Genomic DNA, 26,828 nt, shown 5'->3' on the forward strand with positions numbered 1-26,828 from the left:
TAAAACCCCTTCATCTTTTTTTCTAGAATGAGAATCTTAATATGATCCGCTTTGTACCAAGACAACAATAAGTGCTTACGGTTCTTTGGACGTAGTTTTGCGTCTCTTCTCTTCCTAAATGGAGAGAACAAAAGAGGGTACAAAAGTATTTTACATCTGGACAATGCTCCAGAATTTTATTTTTTACATTTTTTAAAATATTTATTTATTTTTGAGAGAGAGCGAGAGAGAGAGAGAGAGAGAGAGAGAGACCGAGCGCGAGCAAGGGAGGGGCAGAGAAGGAGACACAGAATCTGAAGTAGGCTCCAGGCTCTAAGCTGTCAGCACAGAGCCTGACACGGGGCTCAAACTCACGGACCATGAGATCATGACCTGAGCCGAAGTCAGATGCTTAACTGACTGAGTCACCCAGGCGCACCAATGCTCCACAATTTTATATACACAGTTATCACAAAACCTAGTCAGAGGCAGAGAGGAAGAGAGTCAAGGGACCAGTGAGGTCCAAGCCACCTCCAGTGTCTAGAGTCTTCTATTCAAAATTCTTGTAACTAAAGACTTCCTTAAGAGACTCCTAACAAAAACCATTAAAAACAAAAAAAAGCTTAGCTTACCCGTACAAGCAGTACCTCAAGGCAAATAAACAACTGATGAGGGGTCTACGGACTGAATTAAGTCCCTCTAAAGTTCATGCTGAAGCCCTAACCCCGAATGTGGCTGTATTTGGAGAAGAGGCTTTTAAGGAGGTGACCAAGGTTCTAAGCGTGGCCCTAATCCAACAGGGCTGGTGTCCTCTTCAGAAGGGGAAGGGACACCAGGCTCCCTCTTCTCCCTCCACACTCACACAGGAAAGAGCCTGGGAGGACGCAGTGAGAAGGCAGCCGTCGGCAAGCCAGGAAGAAAGGCCTCACCAGGAACTAACCCTGGCGGCACTCTGATCTTGGACTCTGAGTCTCCAGAACTGTGGAAAAATAAACGTCTGTTGTTTAAACCATCCAGAGTGCACCACTGGATTAGTCTACCATTAAAAAAAGAGGAAACTTCTTTCTGGAGTTATGTTCGGCGAATGAAGGAATGAGAGAACTGTGGACTATCACCACTTTGCAGCTCCCAGTGAAACAGATTTAAGCAATGACTGTTACAAACATTAGGTGAGAAGCAGAGAGAAGCTTTACAATGGATGGATCAGTCTTAACACCATAAATAGACAACTGTGCCTTCCGGTGTGACATGACAGGAAGCACCTGGCACCCCCTCAGAGTCCACTGGGCAACAAAGGACCTGCATCTGGTCGAGCCCCCAGACCTAACCATCAGTCTGTAGGAGACAGGGCTGGAGAGAGGTTTAACTCAAGGGGGGTGCAAACAACAAAACACCAGGAGCCAGAAACTCTACGGGTAAGCCAGTTCCCTTCATAAATTGCAAGGCAGATGAGGGGGTAAGACTCTGGAGGAGACAGGACAAATAGAAACCAAATTCACTGTATAGGCCTTATTTGGGTCCCGATTCAGAGTCCCCGTTCTTTTTTCTAGGCAGGGAAATCTGAACAGACTAGACCTCTGACATTGTATTAATGATGACCTTGTGGGGATATTTAAGAAGAGAGTCCTTTTATAGGAAGTTCTTCTGTAACTGTCTCAGTAATGTCAGGGATTTGTTCAGCATCACCCAGGGGTGAGGGAGGCTGGGAGAACAGGCAGGGACCGACTCAAACACTTGGCCATGAGCAGAGAGCTGTTGCAGGCCGATGAGAACACGAGGCCCTGCTGCCCTATTCGGCCTACTTCGGGGTATGCTCGAATGTCTCCAGAACAAAAAGTTTACTTAAAAAAAAAAAAGTCACTTTGGGATATAGGAAACAAAGGATTAAAAAACAAGAGCTTACCTTTTCATCCTCATCTTTTTCTTCAGAAACTTGTGGTTTTACTCTTTCAGGTTCTTTTTCTTCAGGTCTCCGTTTGGCAGCTCTGTTAGGTAAATAAACATATGCCAAATCTTTGCTCAGAACAACCCTATTGCCAACTCACATCGAAAACAAAAACTAATGCCTCCATATTGAAAAGCAAAATATTCAGAATATATCTGGGCAAGATTCTTTCTTCCGATCCAATAAAGAAAGCCCTTGTCACGGTAGCTCTAAAAGGAGCACTGATAAGTTGTTTGAACTCCAAAAGCAGCCCCCGTGACCCCTCTAACGCAGGCCCAGTGAGAAGTGCCGGGAGGGAAGGGACCCACAAGACGTGCAGGGGTGGCACGGCCACCCAAGTGGCAGAGGAGGCCCAGCTTAATTTCTTATCCAACCCCGCCCGAGCGGATCCAGTCTTCTGAGCGCATCAGCACCTCCGCGTAAACCTCTACATCAGCACCGATCTCTAGAATGGTAATTTCAGTAACGAAAATTACACAAAGCACAGCACAAAGGCACAAGCATTTCAACCACTTACAGATCTTTGGGTTGACTTCTGGGTCTCCTTTCATCCTGCGAGGGTGAAACAGGGGTGGAGAGAGATAGAGGGGAAAAGTTAGTTTCTGAGGAAAGAGCAAGACCAAACTGAAAGTACCAGTTAATGATCACAGCACCGTGAAACTGGAGAACAGGAAAATCTACACAGGCCTACAGGGTACAGAGGAGACTTCACGTGTTTAACTTCATTCCCTAAGCCCCTACAAGCAAGAGTTGGCCAGGACTGGGCAGGCGGTTTCTATAAAGAGCCAGAAAACATTCTCAGATTTTGTAAGGCTCGTGGTCTGTGTCACAACTACTCAATCCCACCATTATAACATAAAAGCAACCAGAGAAAACACAGAAGTGAAAAGGCACGACTGTGTTCCAAAAAAATTTATAAAAATGGGCAAAGGGCCAGATTTGGGCCACAATTTGCCAACTCTGTCCCAGAAAACCTCATTGTAAAAGGGATTATACCCATGTACCTTAAGTTGGCCAAATGCCTATACTTCCAGTTGTCATCTGGTCAGAGGTAAAGATGTCATATAGAAAGGTATCGGGACAGCAAGAAAAACAAGGACAAAACTTAGCAATCTAGCATGGAAAATTAAGAAATAAAAGAATTCCCAGCTCCGTCACCAACTCCTTGTTATATATAAACAATCTAGTGTCTTCTGAGCTTAAGTAACTTTCTGATAAATTTATTGAGCTTATCTTCATAGATTAACAAGTCTGTTAGGTTTATTAAAATAGGAGAGCCGGGCGCCTGGGTGGCTCAGTCAGTTGGGCGTCCGACTTCGGCTCAGGTCATGATCTCACGGTCCGTGAGTTCGAGCCCCGCGTCAGGCTCTGTGCTGACAGCTCGGAGCCTGGAGCCCATTTCAGATTCTGTGTCTCCCTCTCTCTCTGCCCCTCCCCTGTTCATGCTCTATCTCTCTCTGTCTCAAAAATAAATAAACATAAAAAAAAAAAAATAGGAGAGCCAACAACATTAGAAAGGGTCAAATGTTTGATCCTTCCATCTCTTTCTACCATGAGGCAAGAGCTCCCGCCAGTTTGTGTCTGCAGAGAATGGGCGGTCTGACACCATCACTAGGATCTCTCTAGGGGGCCTGGCAGGGATTCCAGGCAAGTGCCGACAGCAAGATAACCAATATCTGGACAGAAAAGGTGAGAGACAGTTAAGATGGCAGAGCATGCTGGAGGCGACACCAAAAGGGTCAAACGCCACGGAACAAGAATGGATGCCTGTTGCCAGCCAGGTCAGAAGTAAGGAAGTGCATGACCCAGCAAGTCCGTGACCATGGGCTCCACCATCTAAATCTCAAGAGACGGAAAAACCACAGACAATCCTGGGATTATCCCAGTTGGACTTCTCTTAGACAGGGACCACACGGCTTATAGAGCTGGGGAGTCCCGTGCTGCGGCCCCCCAGTGCACGAACCTCCCCTCCCTGGAGTTCAGTCAGCAGGACCGCCCTGCAGATGACCTTGCCATCCTGCACTTATACGAAGGCCCAGCCCCACTCCATGCATAAAGTTGCAGAGTTTAAATATGTTCACTTAGCTGAACGGGGGAGGCTGGCAGGACGGGGAGACCTAGACTCGGAACTTAGGAGGCTGGCAGAGCAACACAGGTGTGGCTGGCGCGTCCGAGGGGAGGATCAAGTGCAGCCAAACGCGCACACACCTTCGTCAAGGTGCACACAGGCCCTGTCCACCGTTACAGGGAAGCAGACCACTGTACACACAGACATGAGACAACCACCAACCCCCATGAGGGGGATTAGGGAACTTTCCCAGAGTCGCCCCGTGGGGAGGTAGGGCTGGATTTGAACCCAGAGCCCTGCCCCACACCACGTGTCCTGACCAAATGGGAATAGAAGAAAAGTGGGATTTAAGAAGCAAAGATTCGGTCTTTACCCTCTCGTCTCCTTCATCCGTTTCGGCCTGCACTCCTGTTCTTCCTTCTCGGTCCAGCTCCTCCTTCGACTTCAGTTTAGGTGTTCTGTCACACAAAACCGAACACATCCACGCGATCAGCTCGGGGAGGCGGACACCACTGCAAGCACCCCCAGTGATGGCTTACAGTCTCCTCCCCGGACCCAGAGCATGGACTGCCTTTCCCAGCTGAAGGGCAAGTCTTCCCTATAGGAAGCCCGAAAGCCATTTATTACTTCAGAACTTATGATCTTCAGAGATGCCATCAACATTTCATATAAATGAAACAAACAGCTTAAATGAACAGTTTAAAACAAAATAACCTCCCCCCCCCACACACACACACACAAATAGGACTCCATCGATTTCCTGTAACCTGATGGGAATTCTGCCCACAGAGGCAGAAGGCAAGTGTCTGGCCCAGAGGTGGACCCCGTGTGGGTTCAGGACAGCTGGTCTGATGTGTGACCTGCATCAGTAGCCGTGGAAAGCCGACTAGCCACACAGGATCTTCACTTCCGGGCTCTGCCCCTCCGTTTGGGTGCTCTGCCCACCCCTAGACACAGGCCTGGTCTCGACATTTCCTCCAGCCAACTGGATGTCAACAGAGACTTGAAGTGCTCTTGACCTCTGCCCTCACATTCCGCCACTGCCACAAAAGCACGCCCGGGCTGGCCAGGTCGTCCCCATCATCTCCACCAAGCCTGGCCAAGATCAGTCAACAGACACCAGGAGGCAGACTTGCAAGCTCAGTAAATGAGGTCTTAAGTCACTGAGCTTCAGCAACCATAATTACCTGACATCCTCACAGCCAACGGGGGAGGAACACAGCAGCTCATTTGATGCCCTTTCTCACCACCTCACAAACTACGTGTTGAATGACCACCACTGAGGAAGGGCCTCGGGTCAAGATCAGCTGAGCTCAGCCTTCACTCCGGTACTCCGACCTTCCCCAGGTGGAACCACCCACACACATATAACTTACATACCTAATGCTCTGCCTAACCCGTTATTTTTACCAGAACACTTATTTTAGCGATTTTCACACTAGGAAGTACAAAGGCATGTTAACTATACTTACGGTTCTTTGGTTTGACTTCTGAGCCTCTTTTCTTCCTAAGAAGGGGGGTAAAAAAGAAACTAGTTAATTTTCCCCCATTTAGCCCTGATCTTTCCATTGTTCTATGGAAACAATACCTAAACTGATCCTACAGTCTAGCTGGTGGGAGTAAATACGATCTATCTTCAAGATAGCAAGGTTTTTTGGTTTTTTTTTTTGGGGGGGGGGGGGAGGTGGTAAGTAAGCAGGAAGTTGCAGGATCTAAGAGTTCTGTAATCTAAGTGCTTTGCCCCCAAACCCCTCTATCACATGTCATGAGTACGTGTGGACGACCTCACAGACAACTGGCTAACAGAACCAGGAATCTGTAATAAAAGCATGAAACAGGATGGCCCACTCTCAACAAGTGCTCCACCTCAAACACTGATGACGATCGTTTTGAACCCAAGTTTAAAAGAGCTAAACACACCTTTGTGGAAAAGGTCCCGAGTGAATTCGACCTCAAACTCCACATTTTGTGAAGAGACCACAAGGGTTAGTGATGTTAAGAGAAGAAACACACTGAAGACCCATCTACTGCAAGAAGAGGTACTGGGAGTCTGACCACAGGCAAGGAATTTCAATCCTGCCCAACGCGCCCTGAGGGCGCCCACTCTAGTTGAGCAAGCCCACTAGAACTGCCTGTTCCCAAATGAGCTGGACTATAACTGCTATCTAACTAGTATTAGGGTGGGAGAGGTGATCAATTAAAGGCTAGCTTTATACCAAATGGTTCTTCAAGAATGGTCACTCATTTAGTTGATCCCCAACTAGAGCAATAACAGACACCCATCCTTTACCCTCCATCCAAGTTTGTAAGAAACTTCTAGATATTTTGAGAGAGAGAGAGAGAGAGAGAGAGGCACATGCATGCGGGGGAGGGACAGAGAGAGAGGGAGAGAATCTTAAGCAGGCTCCATGCTCAGCACAGAGCCCAACTTGGGGTGCAGTCTCATGAACCATGAGATCATGACCTGAGCCGAATTCAGGAGTCAGACACTGAACGACCTGAACCAGCCAGACGCCCCAAAACAGGACCCAATGTTGCCCTGTCGCCGGTGGCTGCCCAACGTTAGCCCTTCTGTCATATAGGACAACACTGTCCAATGGTAAGCTTCCCATTATCAAACCCCCATTCCCTCCCCTATCCTCTCCTCGAAGGGGTTCAGGTGGCACATCGGTCTTTCACAGAACCTTAAATTCGGATTGTACAAAGAAACTGGAGGTCTGAGGAAGACCTGGGGAGATCTGGTCTGATCGCCATGAAGAATGCAACTTTTAGGGGCACCTGGGTGACTCGGTTGGCTGAGTGGCTGATTCTTGATTTCAGGTCAGGTCATAATCTCACAGCTGGGGAGATCAAGCCCCACGTGGGCTCTGTGCTGACAGCGTGGAACCTGATTGGGATTCTCTCTCTGCCCCTCCCCTGCTCGCATGCTTGCTCTCTTTCAAAATAAATAAACTTAAAAAAAAAAAGAATGCAACTTTATATCTGCATGATGCTATAGAATTTCAGCACCCCTTGTGTTTGAAAGTCAGATTCCCACAAAGACTTGGTGAGCGAGGGAGGCAGATGGGCAGGGGCACAGACTGAAGTTCTGTCACTGATGGAATAGCAGAAGGTCCAGCTGCTCCCCAAGCCTAACGCAGTGTCCTTATCACGAAAGCCACACAACCCCCCTTCTGGGGTTTGGAAAGCATTTTGGCTAAAGTCAAGGTCATTTTGATCAGGAGAGAAAGTCCTTTTGTTCCTACACGTGGCCCCCCTCCCGGTGACCCCCTTCCTGAAACCGAACGGGGACTCCAAGTAAAGTACAATGGACAAACTCGGATGTGACCAGGCTTTACTTTTTCGTCTCTTTCCTCCTCTTCTTCCATGTGTGTTCCAGGTCCTACTCTCTCCGGTTCTTCTGCAGGGAGCGGTCTAGCAACTCTGTCAAGCAAAGTAACACACACCCCAAGGGTGACTTTCCCCAACCCCTCCCCTGCCAGCAGTTTTCCTAAGGTCCTCCTCTTCCTACCCCAGAGAGCAATCTCCATCTCAGAGGCCCTGAAAGGCACATACTACTTTAATATTTAATCAGACCTTTAAATCTGGTTCTGACAACGGCCGGTTCCCCTCAATTCATTCTTTGCAATGAGAATTCTACATGAATTAAAGGCTAATAATCTGACCCCAAATTCAGCATTCTTGAGCCATCTATGGTCGCCATGGCAACTCACAATAAAGCTCTTTAAAACTGTGCAGAAAAGTAATTTCGGTAATGAAGATTGCACATTGTACAGAACAGGTATATTAATCGTTCTTACTGTTCTCTGGATGTAACTCTCCGCCTCTTTTCCTCCTGTGTGGAGAGAAGGAAGACAAGAACATTCATTTCAAAGAAGATCAACATGAAAAGCATGAGTGACAGTATTAAATACATTTGGCACAGTTAAAAACGGGGGGGGGGGGGGGCTGGGTTTAAGGGAAAGATCTGGGTAATAAGCATCAGTCTGGTAGTGCCGTCCCACTACCCTCAAAACGAAGGCGGCCCAGGAGTTGGCCCAGCACATGCCCGCGTACCAGAGGTTTCCAGTGACGCTCTATAAAAGAATCAAAGATCCTCCACCCCCAGTCAGGAAGTCTTTAATATTAAGAAAAAACAAAATAGTCATTTGGGATTCACAGCAGGAAGTGAGGACACTAGCTCTTCCCGGATGAACACCCTGGTGTACCATTTCACACTGTCTGCCGTCTCCAGGGTATCTACGTGTATTTAAGAGGGATAGATATACTGCAGTGACGAAACAGATCTGGATCCTGTTTGGGGTAGAGGTTACAAGACTCCATACACGTGAGTGCATATACACACATGCGAAAACTGGTAAAATCTGAATAAAGTCTAGATTGTATAGCGAGGTCACTTTCCTAGTTTTGCTGAGGTATTACAGTTCTAGATGTTACCATTGGAGAAATTTAGGGAAGTTACACAGAACCTTGTTGTATTCTATTATAGGCAACACATACACAAAAATCTGTGGTATATGTAGGTGCATAGATGGAAAACTCTGCCTCCAGGCTGCCTTCAGACTGGATCTACACCAGCTCTTCCCTGAGTCTCCAGCCTGTTGGCCTGTCCTGCATGCTTTAGTCTTGGCAGCCTTAACTGCAGGAGCCAAGTTTAAAATTAATCTCACACATACATCTTGTTTCTCTAGAGAACTCCAATGGTAGATTTCATACTAAGTCTCTTTTTCGCTCTCTCTCAGACAACATAGAGGAAACTGATAAATCCTTGCCTCTTCCCCGCTCTGGAAGGTCAGGAGGAAGGGAGATCTATGCACCAAACATCCTTTTATACTATTTAGAAATTTTACTAAATGCATGTAATACCCATTTTTAAAACATAATAAGTTCTCGTAACTTTAAATGGACTAAAAAAGATGATCCCTGTATGAGGACTTATGTGACAAAACTATCTGACACTGCTGGCTGGATACACCGGGTCTTATCTAGCATATTGCGACAATGTTTTTACAAGCCTTCATAAACAAAGCCTCCCAGGCCTCACACAAACTGCCAGTGAAATGGTAGGTTTCTTGAAAAGCCAGATGAAAAGGCTACACAAGCCTTCTAAAAGGTTAGGGTGCAAGAAACCACTCTAAAACAGGTGCATGTGGAAGAGAGCTATTGACATTACAAGAGCGAGCCTGTTTTGTCTGTAATGCTTTCTCCTAAGAGACAAGAGACTTGGCCACTGATCTGAACACATGGTTCCCTCTGTGCCTCAGTTTCCCACTTAAAAGCAGGTAACCTAAACTTAACTATAGACATCAGAATAAAGGTCATGGACAGTAACATGTGGTTTCTAAAAACAGAATCCATGGGTCTTACAACAGGTTGTCAAGCCTACCTCAAGGAGAGTGGTAGCCCAGTGACACTTGACACCCCTTAGCCCAGTGCTTCTCAGCCAGAGTAATTTTACCCCTCCCCCCAATTTGGAAGTGTCTGACGATGGTTTTTGGTGGTGACAACTGAGAGGGGAGAGGGGGATTACTACTGGTATCTAGTGAGTAGAGGTCGGGATGCTGCTACATGCGATAAACCACAGGACCGCCCCACCGCCTCCACAGCAAAGGATTATCTAGCCCCAAAAGTCAGTAATGCCACGGCTGCTCTATCAGTAGCAGTAAGGCATTTACTACCCACACATAAACCTATAGACTTCCCTTCAACGTACATAGCTAATCCTGCAGCAAAATCAAAAAGAAAATTGATGTGCGACCATCTGGTATTATCTAGGTTTGGGCCTCAAGTCACAAGGGAAAGTACCATCACAGACTAACATCTTCTGTATCAAAGACCTTCAGTAAGCCACTGGTTTTCTAACCTATGAGGTCTAAGTAGCATTATTACACTACATACAGCAACTCTAATGCTCTGCTGTTAGACAAGTTAGATGTGGAAAAGGAGCTAAGGATGGCAGAAGCAAATGCTTCAAACATGTCACAGCTGGGGGTGCCTGGGTGGCTCGGTCAGTTAAGCACCCGACTCTGGATTTTGGCCCAGGTCATGATCTCACAGTTTGTCAGATCGAGCCCCACATTGGGCTCTGCGCTGATAACACACAGCCTGCTTGGGATTCTCGCTCTCTCCTGCTCTCTACCCCCTCCCTGCTCTCAGTCTCTCAAAATTAATTAATTAATTAATTAAAGTTTTGGGGGCACCTGGATGACTCAGTTGGTTAAACATCCGACTCTTGAGCTTGGCTCCAGGTCATGATCTCATGGTTTGTGAGTTCAACCTCTGCATCGGGCTCTACGCTGACAGTGCAGAGCCTGCTTGGGATTCCCTCTCCCCCCTCACTCTCTGCCCTCCTTCACTCTCTCTCTCTCTCTCTCTCTCTCTCAAAAATAAACATTTGGGGCACCTAGGTGGCTCACTTGGTTAAGCATCCAACTCTTGGTTTCAGCTCAAGTCATGATCTCATGGTTCATGGATTCAAGCCCCAAGTCAGGCTCCGCAGCAGGCAGCGCATATCCTGCTTAGGATTCTCTCTCTTTCTCTCTGCTCCTACCCGGCTCACACTTTCTGTCTCTCTCAAAAATAAATAAACTTAAGGAAAATAAGTAGCACCTGGGTGGCTCAGTTGGTTGGGTGTCCGACTCTTGATTTTAGCTAGGGTCATGGTCTGGTGGTTTGTGAGTTCGAGCCCTGTGTCAGGCTGTTCTGGCAGTGCAGAGCCTGCTTGGGATTCTCTCTATGCCCCTCGCCTGCTCTCTCTTTCTCTCTCTCAAAATAAAGAGAACTTTAAAAAAAAATACATTTTTTAAAAAAGCTTTAAAAAAATAAACAGGGGCGTCTGGGTTGCTCAGTTGGTTGAGCATCTGACTCTTGGTTTCAGCTCAGGTCATGATCTCACGGTTCCTGGGTTCGAGCCCGCATCAGGCTCTGCATGGACAGCATCAGCCTGCTTGGGATTCACTTTCTCCTCTCCATCTCTCTCAAAATAAATAAGCCTTAAAAATAAATATTTAAAGAATAAAATGTCACAGTTGATGGCCAATCCTGTCAGCTAGAGAAGTAAGAAAGCAGACATAGGAAGCAACAGACTCTGAAGTTATGGGGCTGCCTTGTGAGTAGCAGGGGCCTGTGGAGCCCTCAGGCCTAACTGTGACATACTTCATACTACCCGGGTCCAGGGACAGAAGGTCCTAACACCTTCTTGGTCACTTCAAGTCCATTTAGATAGGTCAAGTGTAAAGTCAGGGCTACCAGCAAAATACCAAAAGAAGGCAGAGTGAAGAAACTTGATAATGTCAGCCCTACCTGGTCTTTTTCTTCCTCAACATGATCATCCGATTTTGCTTTTTCACGCTCTTCCTCAGGTTTCCGTTTGGCAGGGCTGACACAAACAGGAAAGCCGACCGTTAGCTTCGCCAGACCCCAGACCTCCACTAGGCATGAGAGGACTTGTATTCCTCCCTACCAAAGGCGGCCTCTTTAAGACAGACTCAGGGCATGGGTGCCTTCTTCCCTCCAAGGAAATGCCCTCACTGCCAGGATATCGAAAGAGGCTTTAACTCTTGAGTGACGGGTTAGAAGCGCACCACTTTGCAAACCTAAGAAATCATGGAGCTAGACATCGATCAACAGCTGCTGGCATCACAGAAGAGACATCACATGCCTCTGATGGAAAGACGGCACCATCTGTGAAGAAGTCTCAGAAAATGATAGAGCTGGAATCTGACTCAACTTCTAAACCTAACTACCAGTTTACGAGAAACAAGACAAGGAAGACATTAACCACCAAAGGATGCAGTCAGCGAGACCTAGAAACTCTATCGGACAAGTGAACTAATTTCTTCAAATAAATGGCAAGAAAAAAGGAATCTATAATTTGAAGGGCTTAAAAACAAATCAAGTAAACACAATTTGCCACACATGGGAAAATACAAACACTGGTTACATACTTGATAGTAAGGAATTGTTATGCTTTATAAAGTATGAAAATATTAGAGTTAGTCTTTTTAAAAAGATAAAACATGTCTGCTAAACATTAGTAATTCTAGAAAAATATGAATAAAAGGTTAAAAAAATATTTTATCATCTAGAAATCTACATTTCTGAGATGGGTTTCAAATGACATCTGAGGGGCTGTCTGGGTGGCTCATTCAGTTAAGCGTCTGACTTCGGCTCAAGTCATGATCTCACAGTTCATGAGTTCAAGCCCCGCATTGGGCTCTGTGCTGACAGCTCAGAGCCTGAGGCCTACTTCGGATTCTGTCTCTCTTCCTCTCTCTCTCTGCACCTCCCCCACTCGTGCTCAGTCTCTCTCACTGAAAAATCAATAAACATTAAAAAAAAATTCAAAGGACATATCTGAGATGGGTTTCAAAGCAATCCAGTTGGGGAAGAGTTTACAGGGGTACAGACGAAAAGATGGCCAGCTGATAACTATGGCCACTGGGGGACAGGTACTTGGTGTTCATTTTACTGTCCCGGCTAGTTTTGTGTATATTTGAAGGTTCCTATAAGAGTAAATAGACAGCGGGGCGCCTGGGTGGCGCAGTCGGTTAAGCGTCCGACTTCAGCCAGGTCACGATCTCGCGGTCCGTGAGTTCGAGCCCCGCGTCGGGCTCTGGGCTGATGGCTCAGAGCCTGGAGCCTGTTTCCGATTCTGTGTCTCCCTCTCTCTCTGCCCCTCCCCCGTTCATGCTCTGTCTCTGTCCCAAAAATAAATAAACGTTGAAAAAAAAAATTAAAAAAAAAAAAAAAAAAAGAGTAAGTAGACAGGAGGTCTTGAGAAATGCTCTTCGTGAATATTTAATAAAAAAAACTGCAAGATGAAAACCTATGCAATGTGGAAGTCAGAATTGCTGGGTGGCTCAATCAGCTAAGTGTCCAACTCTCGATTTTGGTTCAGGTCATAATCTCACCGAGCCTCACATCAGGCTCTGCAGACAGCATGGAGCCTGCTCAGGATTCTCGCTCTCCTTCTCTCACTCTGCCCCTCCCCCACTGTCTCTAAATAAAACTTAAAAAAAAAAAAAAAAAAAATTTGCTACATTATACCCTAATTCCATTCCTGTTTTACCAGAAACAGTTGGCCCCAAGAAAAGGTGGTGGTCGATTCATTATATACTGACCCCCTTGAGAAATGAGATAGGATGGTGGTCTGCCTGGTAGTTTGCCTTGTAATCCTGGGGCTAGATGAAACTTCAGCTGTTTAAAGAAAAAAGAAACAAAAAAGCCACTATGAATAAAAAAGTTCACAGAAAAGGTGCAGTTCTTTGGCATTACCAAGATAGCACAGAGAATCAGGTTCTGAAGATTAAGTACCCTTCTCTTGTTCTAACCAGGAACAGTCTTGATAAAGGCAGCAATTAGCACCTGCCAGTTGGCTGAGCCATGTTACTGGAGCTCTTATTGGAGGGGCCAAACCCTGAACCAGACAAGGAAACAAACTCTCAGATCATCAAAAGATAAAGTGGCCAAGAGCCCAACCTGCACTCAAGTCCCATGCTCTTTGAGTTTTAAAAATTCCAGAAGAGTTACTTTGACTACAAATCGGGAAGGAGTCTATACATTTAGCTTCAATAGGCACAGAACTTAGAAACAATAAGTATTAATAACTCCTGTTACCTTATACAGCATAAGTTTAGCTGTTTTGGGATCTAATGCTCGATATCTGGTTAAAGAAAAAAAACTGAACAAGTACAGCATATACATCTAAGCTAGTTAGGAGGTATAGACAAGAAACAAACGAGGAAGCACCGCCCCAGGGGACCTATGGCTCCAAGTCTGGTACCGTGTAAGGGGACAGCCAGTCTCCACCAAGATGAAAGGAGTCAAGGGGTCTTACACTTTGTCTCTCCGTCCAATTTGCTTCTTCTGGGTGTGTAAAGTTTGGAAACAGGCTTGGGGGATTTGTTTTCCTCTGCCATTCCCACTCTGCGGTCCTCACCACTTGTCTGGCTCCCGTTTTCTAGACATCCATTCACTTCCCGACTGAGAGCATGAGCTCCATTCTCCAAGGATAAATCTTTATTTAAAAGGGATTTGACTTTAGCCAGGTAGCCCTCCTACAGCAGGAAAGGATAATTTAAGTAGCAGTGAATGCAAACACGTGGCAATAAGAGAATAAGGAAACACGCATTTCCTTTATAACTACTGGGTAACAGGGAGAGCTGGGGAGGATTCTGCCTCCCTGGTCACACAGGAGTTAACACGGGAGGGGATGTTTCCTAGACGCCAGGATGTCAAGAAGTGACTTACCTCTGATAATTCTTCTTTATGTAATTTGGTTTCCAAGTCACATAACTGATTCTTTATTTCTGTTTGCAGAAATTCATGCAAGAGATTCAATTTCTCCTTCACACATTCCTAAGAGAAGAATATAGGTTTAGATGTCCTCAAACTCCCGAGTTACTAACTAATGGACTAATACACAGATAATTAAGCTGCCTGATCACAAAATAACCGAATGGCAGGCAATGCTGATTCAGCCTTAAAAAACTGAATATTCACAAGACACGTTTGTGATGGTACAATGTGATCTTAACAAATGTATCTCCAGAGTGGTGAAAAATGAAAGGCTAGATGTGGGACAGAGACCTAGAACAGTGTTTTAGGAAAAACTGCGCTTTTGAGGAATAAGACCAGGATAAGTTACAATTCAGAACTGATGGTGCGGAACCTAGACTGGGAAACTTGTCAATGAGTTACCAAAAATGAACCAAATTAGCAGCACATTAAGAATAATATCTAGGGGCGCCTGGGTGGCTCAGTCGGTGAAGCGTCCGACTTCAGCTCAGGTCATGATCTCGTGGTTCATGAGCTCAAGCCCCGCATCGGGCTCTGTGCTGACAGCTCAGAGCCTGGAGCCTGTTTCAGATTCTGTGTCTCCCTCTCTCTCTGACCCTCCCCCATTCATGCTCTGTCTCTCTCTGTCTCAAAAATAAATAAAGGTTAAAAAAATTTTTAAGAAAAAGAATATTTAGGTTATCCTTGAAACTATGGGGATAAGCCAACTCCAACTTAAACTTTTTATGAGCCACAGGGGCACCTGGGTGGCTCATTCAGTTGAGTGTCTGACTTTGGCTCAGGTCATGATCTCCTGGTTCAGGAGTTCAAGCCCCACATCAAGCTCTGTGCTAACAGCTCAGAGCCTGGAGCCCGTTTTGGATTCTCTGTCTCTGTCTGTCTGTCCCTCTCCCACTTGGGTGCTCTTGCATGCACGCTCTCTCTCTCTCTCTCTCTCTCTTCTCTCAAAAACAAACGTACGTGAAAAAAAAATGCCTGAGCCACAAAGTGTCTGTCAAATAATCACATTTGGTAATAAAATTTAAGGTGGGGATTACCTTTTCTGTAAGGCTATCTCTTTCCAAATCTTTGAGCCTGTGGGAAGAAAACAGGGGAGAAAGAAAGGCTGTTAAGCAACTTTGTTTACTTTAAGAATTAATACCACAGTTTTAAAGAACTTTGGAAATAGACTGGATATATATGAGTGTTAGAAAATATATATATATGTGGTGGTTTTCTGCTCCTCCTGAGGTCCTCAAGTCCTGCTAGAATGCCTACAAAGTCATTAAGAAGGCACATGCAACCTGAAGGAGGTCCCCCTCTTTAGTTTTTCAGTTTTTCTTCTTCACTTTTTCTGAAGGTGAGGGGCTAGAGGAGTTTGAGAGAACAGGTGCTATTTCCAAAGGAACTGGGACAGTGGAAGCAGCCCGCACAGTTGGGGTCCTCCTGTTCACTGACTTACAGGTGGTCTCCCTCCAGTTCTTCTGGCAAGACCCCAAGGAAGGGCACACCACAGGGTGGCAGCGTTGGAGTGAGTTAACCAAGGCCACAAGATGCTGTGGGGAACAGCCAGCTAACATTCCCAAAGGCTGGAGGGGATGGGGGGGGGGGGGGGGGTAGGCAGCATTCTAATGAGGAATGTAAGCATTGGGGAAGTAAAGGCATCTGGGGCAGCAGGGGCGCCCACACTCAGGGGCAACAGATGGGAGTGAGAAGACTGGCTGGCACCTCACCAAAGATCTCTCCGTTTCGAGTGTCTGTACCTAATCTCTTAGGAGTGCACACTGGTCGGGAGTTTGGCTGGAAAAGCACAACCTGATTTGATTATTGAGGATTAGCGTCTTGCCTTTTTTTTTGGGGGGGGGGGGGTGGGCAGTGGCAGGAGAGAAGAGGAAAGGAGCAAGAGAAGACACCAAGGAAAGAGAGAGGAAGAAACAAGCTGTGATTCCTAGCCCGGGTGCCAGCTGTAGACATGGGAGGAGAACAGGTCTACCCAGCTTGGTTAGCATCTGTCACTGGAGAAGAAGTACCCTGTGCAGGGACCAGGCCTTCATCATCTCTGAACCCTCCCACTCAGCACCTGTACAGATGGCATAACCCGTTATCTATCACCAGCTGAAAGGGCAAGAACAGGGCTCTCCCAGGCTGGTTTTTCCAAGGGCAAGTGTGAGCAGCAAAACCAGGAATGCAAGCAACAGGCTTTGCTGGACTAAGGTCATACAGTGGCTGCTCCAAGTGCATGTGGACCCCGCCTCTAGCTTTGATCCCCAACACATCTATGGGTCCCTGTTATGCCAAGCCCTATTCCAGGCAGTGAGTTGGGTAACTGGATGCAGGGACTGCCGGGCAGGGACCTCCTGACCTGGGTGGGTCAGGAAAGGTCTTTCTATAGTATAGACAAGACTGACTGCAGATATGGTGACAGTATATACTATATATATTATACACACACACACACACACACACACACACACACACACACACACTCCTTGCATGTAACCCCTTCCAGGCCAAGTCATTCTACTTTAAATATGAAATTTATTGTTAAATTGGTTTCCATACAACACCCAGTGCTCATCCCAACAGGTGCCCTCCTCAATGCCCATCACCCACCCTTCCCTCCCTCTCACCCCCCATCAACCCTCAGTTTATTCTCCGTTTTTAAGAGTCTCTTATGGTTTGGCTCTCTCCCTAACTTTTTTTTTTTTTTTTAATTTTTTTTTTTCAACGTTTTATTTATTTTTGGGACAGAGAGAGACAGAGCATGAATGGGGGAGGGGCAGAGAGAGAGGGAGACACAGAATCGGAAACAGGCTCCAGGCTCTGAGCCATCAGCCCAGAGCCCGACGCGGGGCTCGAACTCACGGACCGCGAGATCGTGACCTGGCTGAAGTCGGACGCCCAACCGACTGCGCCACCCAGGCGCCCCAACTTTTTTTTTTTTTTAAACATTTATTTATTTTTGAGACAGAGAGAGACAGAGCATGAACGGGGGAGGGTCAGAGAGAGGGAGACACAGAATCTGAAACAGGCTCCAGGCTCTGAGCTGTCAGCACAGAGCCCGACGCGGGGCTCGATCTCACAGACCGCAAGATCATGACCTGAGCCAAAGTCGGCTGCTTAACCGACTGAGCCACCCAGGCGCCTCTCTAACTTTTTTTTTTTCCTTCCCCTCCCCCACGGTCTTCTGTTAGGTTCCTCAGGATCCACATAAGAGTGAAAACGTATGGTATCTGTCTTTCTCTGTATGACTTATTTCACTTAGCATAACACTCTCCAGTTCCACCCATGTTGCTACAAAAGGCCATAATTCATTCTTTCTGATTACCAGGTAGTATTCCATTATGCATATAAACCACAATTTCTTTATCCATTCATCAGTTGATGGACATTCAGGCTCTTTCCATCATTTGGCTATTGTTGAAAGTGCTGCTATAAACATTAGGGTACAAGTGCTCCTGTATCCCTTGGGTAAATTCCTACAGTGCTGTTGCTGGGTCATAGGGTAGATCTTAAAATTTTTTAATTTTTTGAGGAACCTCCACACTGTTTCCCAGAGTGGCTGTACCAGTTTGCATTCCCAAGTCATTCCACTTTCAAAGTAACCCAGGTTCTGGGAGAGCCAGATGAGAATAGCTACACAACTCTGTATGCACAGCCAGAGGTACACATCCCGCTACAGGAATGGAACATTGGACTTCCCAGTCATCCCACTCACAAAACTGTGGCAACACACAGTCCCTTGATCCTCAAGTCAGGCATTAAGAACAATGCTCAGCTGCCTGTGAAGCCCATCAAAGTACCCTCTTCACCAATGCTGACAACCCCTACATCTGGGCACGAGACAGATCTGTGGGTCTAAATGCTGTTGACCTCTCCTATGAACTGGGATTGTCTAGCTTGGCAGAGAAAAACCAAAAAATCTTCAGAATACCAAAAATGTCATGCCCTGCGAAGACTGGATTTAACCTGTCTGGCCCCAGAGAGGAAGGTTAAGAGCCCAGGGCAGGCACTGAGGAGCCAGAGTGTGGCAAGGAGGAAGCCGGTCAGCGCACCTCCCCTGACACCCAGGCTTTCACCGGAGAGCCCATCCCTTCCCCGGCAAAACCGATGACACCACCACACATCTGCTTTACATTCAGGGCCAGAAGGATCAGAAAGACGTGAAGGACCAGGTAGAATACTCAGAACGGCAGCCATGTTATGAGATAAAACTTTAGGTCCCTTCCAGCCCAAGATCCCATGATTCATTTCTAGTTGCTTCCCTCATGCAGTAATCCTAGAAGGGAAATAAAAACATATCCAGGTCCCTGGGTGGCTCAGTCAGCTAAGCGTCCAGCTATTGACTTTGGTTCAGGTTGTGATCTCATGGTTCAGGAGATCGAGCCCCACGTCGGGCTCCACGCTGACAGAGTAGAACCTGCTTGAGACTTTCTCTCTCCCTCTTTCTCTGTCCTTCCCCTGCTCGCACAAGCACACTCGTAAATAAATAAATACATTTTAAAAACGTATATCAACAACTGAAGGAATAAAGCAAATACAGTTCTGAGGGCTTCTGAAGAGCAAAGGTCTAAGAACACCATCAGGAAGGACTGGCCCAGGGGAGTGGAGAGGGCTCAGTGGGAACGGAGCAGGGAGACCTGCCCAAACAGGGAGCTGGCTCAGGGTACACCCAAGAAACCCACACAAGTCAGGCTAGTGCCAGTCTGAGGGAGGTAGGCAACACCAGGCTAAAAAATTGATTTTCTTCCATAGTTACACCACTGAAGGAACCATGGGGGGAGGAGGAACCCAAGACATCAGAGCCATGTTTTAAGAAAATTAATCTGGCAAAAATACATGATGTAGATTAGACAGGAAGAGATTACAAGATGTTAAATCACTCCCTAACACCCTGAAACTAGAAATGCTGGTCTGAAACAGGATTTAGCAGCAGGAATGGAGAGCACGCTAGAGAAGTTACCAGAGGCAGAATTAACGGAGTTTTGTAACTGTCTACGTGGCAGTTGGGGTAGGGCCATCTGAGACAGTATCTGTGGTAGGCAGGATAGTGACTCCTCCCAAGAGAGATGTCCATGCCCTAATCCCCCAGAACTTATTAATATGTTGCCTTACCTGGCAAAAGGGACTCTGCAGATGTGATTAAGGTTAGAGCCTTTGAGATGGGCAGATTATCCTGGATTAGCCAGGTGGGCCCAAACTAATCACTTAAATCCTTAAAAGCAGAAAAAAATCCCAGCTGCATTTCGAAAGATGTGACTACAGAAGGTAGATGAGAACTACAGAAGGTACAGAGAGAGATGTGACAGGAGAACCGGCTTTAAATATGGGAGGAAGTGGGCCATGAGCCAAAGGATACATCACCTCCAGAAGCTGGGCATGGTTAGAGCCAGCAAGAGAAGAACGACCTCAGTCTTACAACCGCAAGGAACTGAATTCTGCCAACTTGAAAGAGGAAGCAACAGATTCTCCCCTAGAGCCTGCAAGAAAGGAATGCAGCCTGTGGACACTTTTGCATCCAGGGAGACCCAAACCAGATTTCAGACCTATAGAACTGTTAAAACAGATGTATGGGTTATTTCAGCCACTGAGATAACTGGTTATGGCTGCAACTGAAAACGAATACTGTATCAGAAATTCAGGACATTTTGGTAGGGAAAAAGTAAAAAGGCCAGGAGTTTGAGGAGTGATGGTTCAATGAATAGCAGCTCTCTAGATGGCTATTCAGCAGCTAGAGATTAAAAGTGGCTCTCCTGAGAGAGATATCAACTGCTACACAGAAGTCCTAGGACTAGGGGAGCCTGGGTGGCTCAGTCGGTTAAACAGCCAACTTCGGCTCAGGTCATGATCTCAAGGTTTGTGGGTTCGAGCCCCGCGTCAGGCTCTGTGCTGACAGCTCAGAGCCTGGAACCTGCTTCAGATTCTGTGTCTCCCTCTTTCTCTGCCCCTCCCCTTTTCGCACGCTCTCTCTCCCTCTCAAAAGTAAATAAACATTAAAAACAAATTAAGGGGTGCCTGGGTGGTGCAGTTGGTTGGGTGACCAACTTCCGCTCAGGTCATCATCTCGTGGTTTGAGTTCGAGCCCCGCGTCGAGCTCTGTGCTGACAGCTCAGAGCCTGGAGCCTGTTTCAGATTCTGTGTCTTCCCCTCTCTCTACCCCTCCTCTGCTCATGCTGTGTGTGTCTCTGTCTCTCGATAATAAATGTTAAAAAATAAAATCATTTAAATAAATAAATAAGTAACAACAACAACAAAAAAGTCCTAGGACTAGAAGAGATAAGGGTCCAAGAATGAAAGAAAAATGATTAAGGGGGTTGGGGGAGGGGGGGGACTGATGAAGAAAGAGCATCCCTGGTAATAAACAGCATCACAAAAGCCAAGGATAGAAAGGATTAAAAAGCAAGATACTGAGAGATGAAAAAGGATAGATCACCACCTCAATCCTTAATAGAAGAATGCCTGATCAAGGGTAGAACTGGGGGTGCCTAGGTGACTCAGTGGGTTAAGCGTCCGACTCTTGATTTCGGCTCAGGCCATGATCTCGCGGTTCAGGAGATCAAGCCCCGCATCAGGCTCCGTGCTACTGGCACGGAGCCTGCTTGGGATTCTTGCTCTTCCTCTGTCTGCCTCTGCCCCCCTCTCTCCAAATAAACACACTTAAAAAAAAAAAAAAAAAAGAGTAGGACCGGATACCTGGCACAAAAGCTAAGGTGGCAGAAGGAACAAGTCCAGACCACCAGACAATTCTATAAGCAGCCAAGCCAAGGTGAAGGTTGGAATGATTAGCAGGAATTACATCATCTCTGAACGGCACTCACCGCTACAAGAGCATCTGCCTCAGTATCAGATGTGCATGTTGCTGCACTAAATTATGCTCCCCTGATGGAAATGACACACACAGGTGGCCTTGTGATAAGCAGCACGGGTCTTCTTGCAGGTGCTACCCCGCCACATTTACACCTATCAGCCGGCCAAGTCTTCATAACGCCCAGGGGCAGCGGGTAGTGCCGCACCATTTTACAGATAGAGCACCAAGAGGTTAAACAACTTAGTCCTACAGCTATGGTAGGAAGGATTTGAACCCCAGCAATCTGCACCTCTAGAATACTCCTGCAGAGGAGAACTAGAAAAGAGAAGTCCCGGGGCATCTGGGTGGCTCAGTCGGTTGAGTGCCTGACTTCAGCTCAGGTCATGATCTCACAGTTCGTGGGTTTGAGCCCTGCATCAGGCTTGTACCGACAGCTCAGAGCCTGGAGCCTGCTTCGGATTCTCCCTCTGCCCCTCTGCGCACGCGCTCTCTCAAAAATAAATAAACATAAAAAAAAAAAAAAAAGGTAAGTCCATTCAATACCCACTTAGTGGGAGCCATGGAACTAGAGCTAAGAAGTTGAAGGGCGCCTGGGTGGCTCAGTCAGTTGAGCATTCGACTTCGGCTCAGGTCATGCTCTCGTGGTTTGTGAGTTCGAGCCTGATATCGGGCTTGCTGCTGTCGACACAGAACTCACTTCGGATCCCTCTGTCCCCCTCTCTCTCGGTCCTTCCCCCACTTGTGCTCTCAAAAAACATTAAAAACAAACAAACAAATATGGGGCGCCTGGGTGGCGCAGTCGGTTAAGCGTCCGACTTCAGCCAGGTCGTGATCTCGCGGTCCGTGAGTTCGAGCCCCGCGTCGGGCTCTGGGCTGATGGCTCAGAGCCTGGAGCCTGTTTCCGATTCTGTGTCTCCCTCTCTCTCTGCCCCTCCCCCGTTCATGCTCTGTCTCTCTCTGTCCCAAAAATAAATAAAAACTTTGAAAAAAAAAAAATTTTTTTAAAAAAAACAAACAAACAAATAAATAAATAACATTTTTTAAAACCTGAAAAACAGCTTAATCTAATCACAGAATGGCTAGCAGTTAAAAGAGCTGTCACAATTACGAAAGCTAATCAGAGTTGTGCTAAGGAGGTTGCTATCATCAATGTGTGAATCCAGGCTTCATAAAAGGGGAAAGTCTGGCATGCATGCCTTTCAGAGTCTACACAAGCTACAGATACAGTGAACAAGGCAAACGAATCACCATCAGCTTTCCATCAGCATGGAAAGGCAGCATGCGGGTGCACAGACAGAATTCAACACCCTTCCTATTATGGGGAAAAGGGATGGTCTTTCTGAGGACGGTCTTAAGGATGAATGGACAGTAGCCAGCCTAGGGAAGGAGTAGCTAGAGCTCAGCCTCACACCAGCTGCTCTGCAAGGTCTCAGGCCCCGAGAACCTAAAAGGAGGTCTGTATGGCTTGTGAGATGAACACAGGATGAGTGACGCAAGTGGACAGGGATTCTGAACTTCAGGACCAGTGCACCTGGCAGTGTGTGGGGCAAGGAAACCATCAGATCCAACTTTCTTAAGAGGATCACAGTTTCCGCTGCTAGAAAAGCCTTGAGTGGCAACAGGAAGACCAGAGAAAGAATTCTCGCTTTTCCTGTGCAAATGGTGGTTTCGACAGAGTAAGAAAAATAAGTAGAAGAATGTGGCTTGTCCTAAAAAGGCAACATTTTTAGACTTGGGGCAAAGTATACTTCAAAAAAGAAGTTAAAGACTTAAAAACCCAGACACTGAAAATTCTTTCTGATACATGTCTAATGGAACTGCGTGTTTAAAAAAAGCAGCTGACATGGGGCACCCGGGTGGCTCAGTCAGTTAAGCATCAGGCTCTTGATTTTGGCTCAGTTCACGATCTCAGGGTTGTGAGATCGAGCCCCGCGTTCTGAGAGTGAAGCCTGCTTAAAATTCTCTCTGCCCCTCCCATGCTCACCCTCTAAAAAAAAGAAGCTGATATATATATATACAAGTAGAAGTGACAAATGCAGGAGGACCAGGCCTAACTTTGTTCTTAGAGTATTCTACTGGACTTAGAGACCTCCTGTGTTATAAATCATACTTCTAATTCTCATAGATAAAGAAGTCGTACCTCTATTTACAAGTCTTTTAAGGGAGTGTTGAACGCCATGTTTATGTGTGGATTTTGTACACTGAAATTCAAAATGTAAGAAAAGCTGTTGAGAGTCACATGAGACCATTTCAATGTCCACCACGTGGTCTAAGGCAGAAACACCAAACCACACCTACAGTAAGCAATTCTAGTTCAAAGTAATATGGAACCTAGGGTGAATGGTGGATTGTAAAACTCACCTAAGAGCATTCAAATTCAGCCAAGCACTTGCACTGGCCCAAGACAACCCCCAAGCCAGTGGCCTGTTCAAAGACCCTAGTTGAAAGGAACGGTTTTGGCAAAAAGCAGACATCAGCAGGAATCCTTGCTTCCTCTTGATGAACTCCTGCAGCACCCACTCTAAAGAACTCTTGAGGATTAAATGAGAATATGTCAAGTTGTGTATACAATTGACTGGCAGAACTGAAAAAAACAAAGTTGGCTTAGCCAATAACAATGCTAACAGGTGGGCCTTTATGTCTCAGCATATTCTCATTTCATCCACTATCCATTTCGAGCCCATGTCAATCTAGTCCGCACCCATAGCTTGTTCATGACACTCGCCCCAGGTCAAACAAGCCAGTGGAGACGGGAGTTCTCACCATCAGAGTAAAGAAGATCGGGCCCAAACGCCTCTAGGTTGGGTCCAACATCATGAAGCCAGGGACTTCCACAATTCTGTTTACATTCTAAATCATATCCCTGGAGACTACAGGTAAGGCTTCTTGGGCAAGACACACCCCCTCTTGTGCTTAAGAAGTGGCCTGAACCTTAAATACCTGGTAGGGAGTCCCAAACACCGCCCCCACATACACACACACATACACACCTCCAACTCCAAAAGCCCCCATCCGACTGGCCTGGCACGACCATAGGAAACTGGCACAGGGAAATCGGGCAAAGGCTCAACCAGGCTCACAAATCCGGCTGAAGTGTTCAGGCCTGGGCGAGGTTCCCGGGACTCGTGTTCCAAGGGGTGCAAGTTTTCAGGACTGAAATTGGAGCCCTTTCACAAAGGGGAGCCCAGTGTTCTGACCCCCCCAACCCCCGTGCACAGAAGCCTAGCAAGGCTTCCTTGATGCCCGCTCCCAGGCACAGATTTACTGGGAAAGGCTCTTACAGCCTTCACGCTGCCCGAGCCCCGCTTCTGCGCTGCGCGGTGGGGGTTCCTTCCAGAACGTGACTTCCCCGGCAGGCCGAGATGGAGGAAGCCCCCCAAGAAAGACGGGGCTCGCAAACCTGAGCCGGCCGCGCCCGGGCCCCGAGCGGCGACGTCTGTCTCTGGAGGCCGCCATCGGGATGCGCTGCGCCGGGTGCCAAGGGGGGCCCCCCGAAACGCCCCCCGGGGACCGGACCAGCTCGACCCCCCAAGCGGGCCGGGCACCGGAAGTGGAGGCCGAAGTGCCCGGGCCGAGGGGTGTCCTGAGGCCGCGGGCTGCCCACTTCCTGCGCGAGCCGGCCGGCGGCAGGAGCCAGGCCCGTGGCTCCTCTGGGCTGGCGATCCCCGAGGAGAACCCAAAGCTCGCTCTACTTTGAAATCAGGAAGGACCCCCAAGTTACTAGTCACCAGGGAACTGTGAAGGGCCTCGGCCCATTTTGGCGCCAAACGGCCAGGGGTGCGCGCGACCGGAAGTGCCACCCTGCCCGCGCCAACCGCCGCCGAGCCGCCCCGCGCATGCGCGCCCGTCTGTCAGCGGCAGCCAAGGGCTACCTACAGGGGAAGCAACCCCCCCCACCCCCAACGCCGTGCCACTTCCCCCTCACCCCCGATCCGAGTTCACGGACCCCCCCACAGCACCTACCGCCTACGGACATCATCGGGCAGCGAGATGGCCCGGGAAGCCAGCGTGGGCACCCGGGCCGGGGCGGTGCGGGCAGGCATCTTGGAAACTGCAGCAGAGACCGCGGCGGCAGAGGCAGCCCTGGCTTTTCGCGCGGAAACCAACGGGGAGGGGCGGCGAGCAGAGGCGGGGCGTACCATCTCGGCCCGGGCGTGGGGGAAGGCGGGACATACCATAGGGATAGAGGCCATACCATGTGCCGGCAGATGGAGCGGAGCGGGTCGTGCACAGGGGCCGCGCATGCGCGAGACCGGCGCACACCCCCATATGGAGCAGTGGGCTCGTCCAAACTCCGCTGTTTGCTGGGAGCCTTGCTTGAGAGGTTCATTCATTCATTCTTCCTAGCATGCTGGGGATAAAACAGGGAGCGTCGGGGTTCCAGCATGTGGGCTCTTGGGATTGTAACTGAGGACTTGAACTCCATTCCATCTATATGCTCACTATAACGACCTTGGACAAGTCTCCATTTCCTCATCTTTAAAAAGGTGCTAATCGCAGAAAATCTTGAGAATGCACAAACTATGTAGGATCTCCCGGCGTGGGGCGGCTCAGGCCACTTCCACAGCCTGTGTGTTTAAAAAAAGCACCAGAACTTGAGATAGTCTCTTCAACAAATGGTGTTGGGAAAATTGGGTATCAATATGCAAACAAGTAAAGTTGGATCCTTACCTTACACCATTTAAAAATTAATTCAAAATGGATTAAAGATCTAAATGCAGATTTAAAACCATAGAACTCTTAGAAGCAGGGGGGAGGGGAGGAACAAAAGGGGAGGGAGGATAGCTTCACAACATTGGATTTAGCAATGATTTATTAGGTCACCAAAGCACAGGCAACAAAAGCTAAAATAGATGGGACTGCATCAGATTTCATTTATGCACAATAAGGGAGTCAACAAAGTGAGCAGGCAACCTACAGAATGGGAAAAAAATATTTGCAGACATGTATCTGATCAGGTGTTAATATCCGGAATAAAGAGCTACAACTCAACAACAAAAAAAAGACAAACTGATTTTCGAAATGGGCAAAAGAGGGGCACCTGCGTGGCTCGGTTGAGCGTCCAACTCTGGATTTCAGCTCAGGTCATGATCCCAGGGTCGTGGGTTCTGTGCCGAGTGTGGAGTCTGCCTAAGACCCTCCCTCCCTCCCTCCCCCTCTCTCTCTCTCCCCATCCCTCTCTACCTCTCTCTCTAATAAAAAACATTAGGCATCCAACTTCAGCTGAGGTCTTGATCTTACAGTCCTTGGGTTAGAGCCCAGCATTGCACTCTGCACTGACAGCTCGGAGACTGCTTTGGATCCTCTGTCTCCCTCTCTCTCTGCCCCTCTCCCATGCTCTCAAAAATTTAAAAAAAAAAAAAAAAAAAAAAAAAAAAAAAAATTTTAATGGGCAAGGGAGGGGCACCTGGCTTAGTTAAGCATCCGACTTCAGCTCAGGTCATGATCTCACTCAGCTCAGGTCATGTGAGTTCCAGCCCTGTATCAGACTGTGTGCCCACAGCTCAGAGCCTAGAGCCTGCTTCGGATTCTGTGTCTCCCCCTCTCTCTGCCCCTTCACCGCTCACGCTCTCTCTCTCTCTCTCTCTCAAAAATAAAACAAAAACACTAAGAAAAAAATTTTTTTAACGGACAAGGGGAGCCTGGGTGGCTCAGTTTGTTGAGCGTCCAACTCTTAATTTCAGCTCAGGTCATGATCTCAGGGTTCACAGGATGGAGTCCTGCGTCAGGATCTGTCCCGACAGCATGGA

At 47.5% G+C, this 26,828-nt stretch overlaps 1 protein-coding gene across 4 annotated transcripts in view; it reads right to left on the reverse strand.

Annotated features, from left to right (window-relative positions):
• Nucleotides 1-25,315, reverse strand: part of DNMT1 (DNA methyltransferase 1) — a 47,671-nt gene extending 22,356 nt beyond the window's left edge. Inside the window, exons 1-13 of one of the 4 annotated variants that reach the window (XM_045491845.1) lie at nucleotides 25,042-25,315; nucleotides 15,329-15,365; nucleotides 14,244-14,351; nucleotides 13,831-14,050; nucleotides 13,115-13,190; nucleotides 11,295-11,370; nucleotides 7,793-7,827; nucleotides 7,331-7,415; nucleotides 5,465-5,499; nucleotides 4,366-4,450; nucleotides 2,442-2,476; nucleotides 1,883-1,964; nucleotides 80-114 (exon numbers count right to left, since the gene is read on the reverse strand). In XM_045491845.1, the coding sequence (XP_045347801.1) occupies nucleotides 80-114; nucleotides 1,883-1,964; nucleotides 2,442-2,476; nucleotides 4,366-4,450; nucleotides 5,465-5,499; nucleotides 7,331-7,415; nucleotides 7,793-7,827; nucleotides 11,295-11,370; nucleotides 13,115-13,190; nucleotides 13,831-14,050; nucleotides 14,244-14,351; nucleotides 15,329-15,365; nucleotides 25,042-25,271 (1,139 nt within the window). In that variant the 5' untranslated portion in view covers nucleotides 25,272-25,315. Of the gene's footprint in view, nucleotides 1-79; nucleotides 115-1,882; nucleotides 1,965-2,441; nucleotides 2,477-4,365; nucleotides 4,451-5,464; nucleotides 5,500-7,330; nucleotides 7,416-7,792; nucleotides 7,828-11,294; nucleotides 11,371-13,114; nucleotides 13,191-13,830; nucleotides 14,051-14,243; nucleotides 14,352-15,328; nucleotides 15,366-24,068; nucleotides 24,893-25,041 lie in introns of those variants that run through there. The other 3 variants (XM_045491847.1, XM_045491846.1, XM_045491848.1) reach the window with 3 other exon arrangements.
• Nucleotides 25,316-26,828: the final 1,513 nt, after the last annotated feature.

Source organism: Leopardus geoffroyi, chromosome A2, assembly GCF_018350155.1.
Source record: "Leopardus geoffroyi isolate Oge1 chromosome A2, O.geoffroyi_Oge1_pat1.0, whole genome shotgun sequence".
Classification (NCBI taxonomy): Eukaryota; Metazoa; Chordata; class Mammalia; order Carnivora; family Felidae; genus Leopardus; species Leopardus geoffroyi.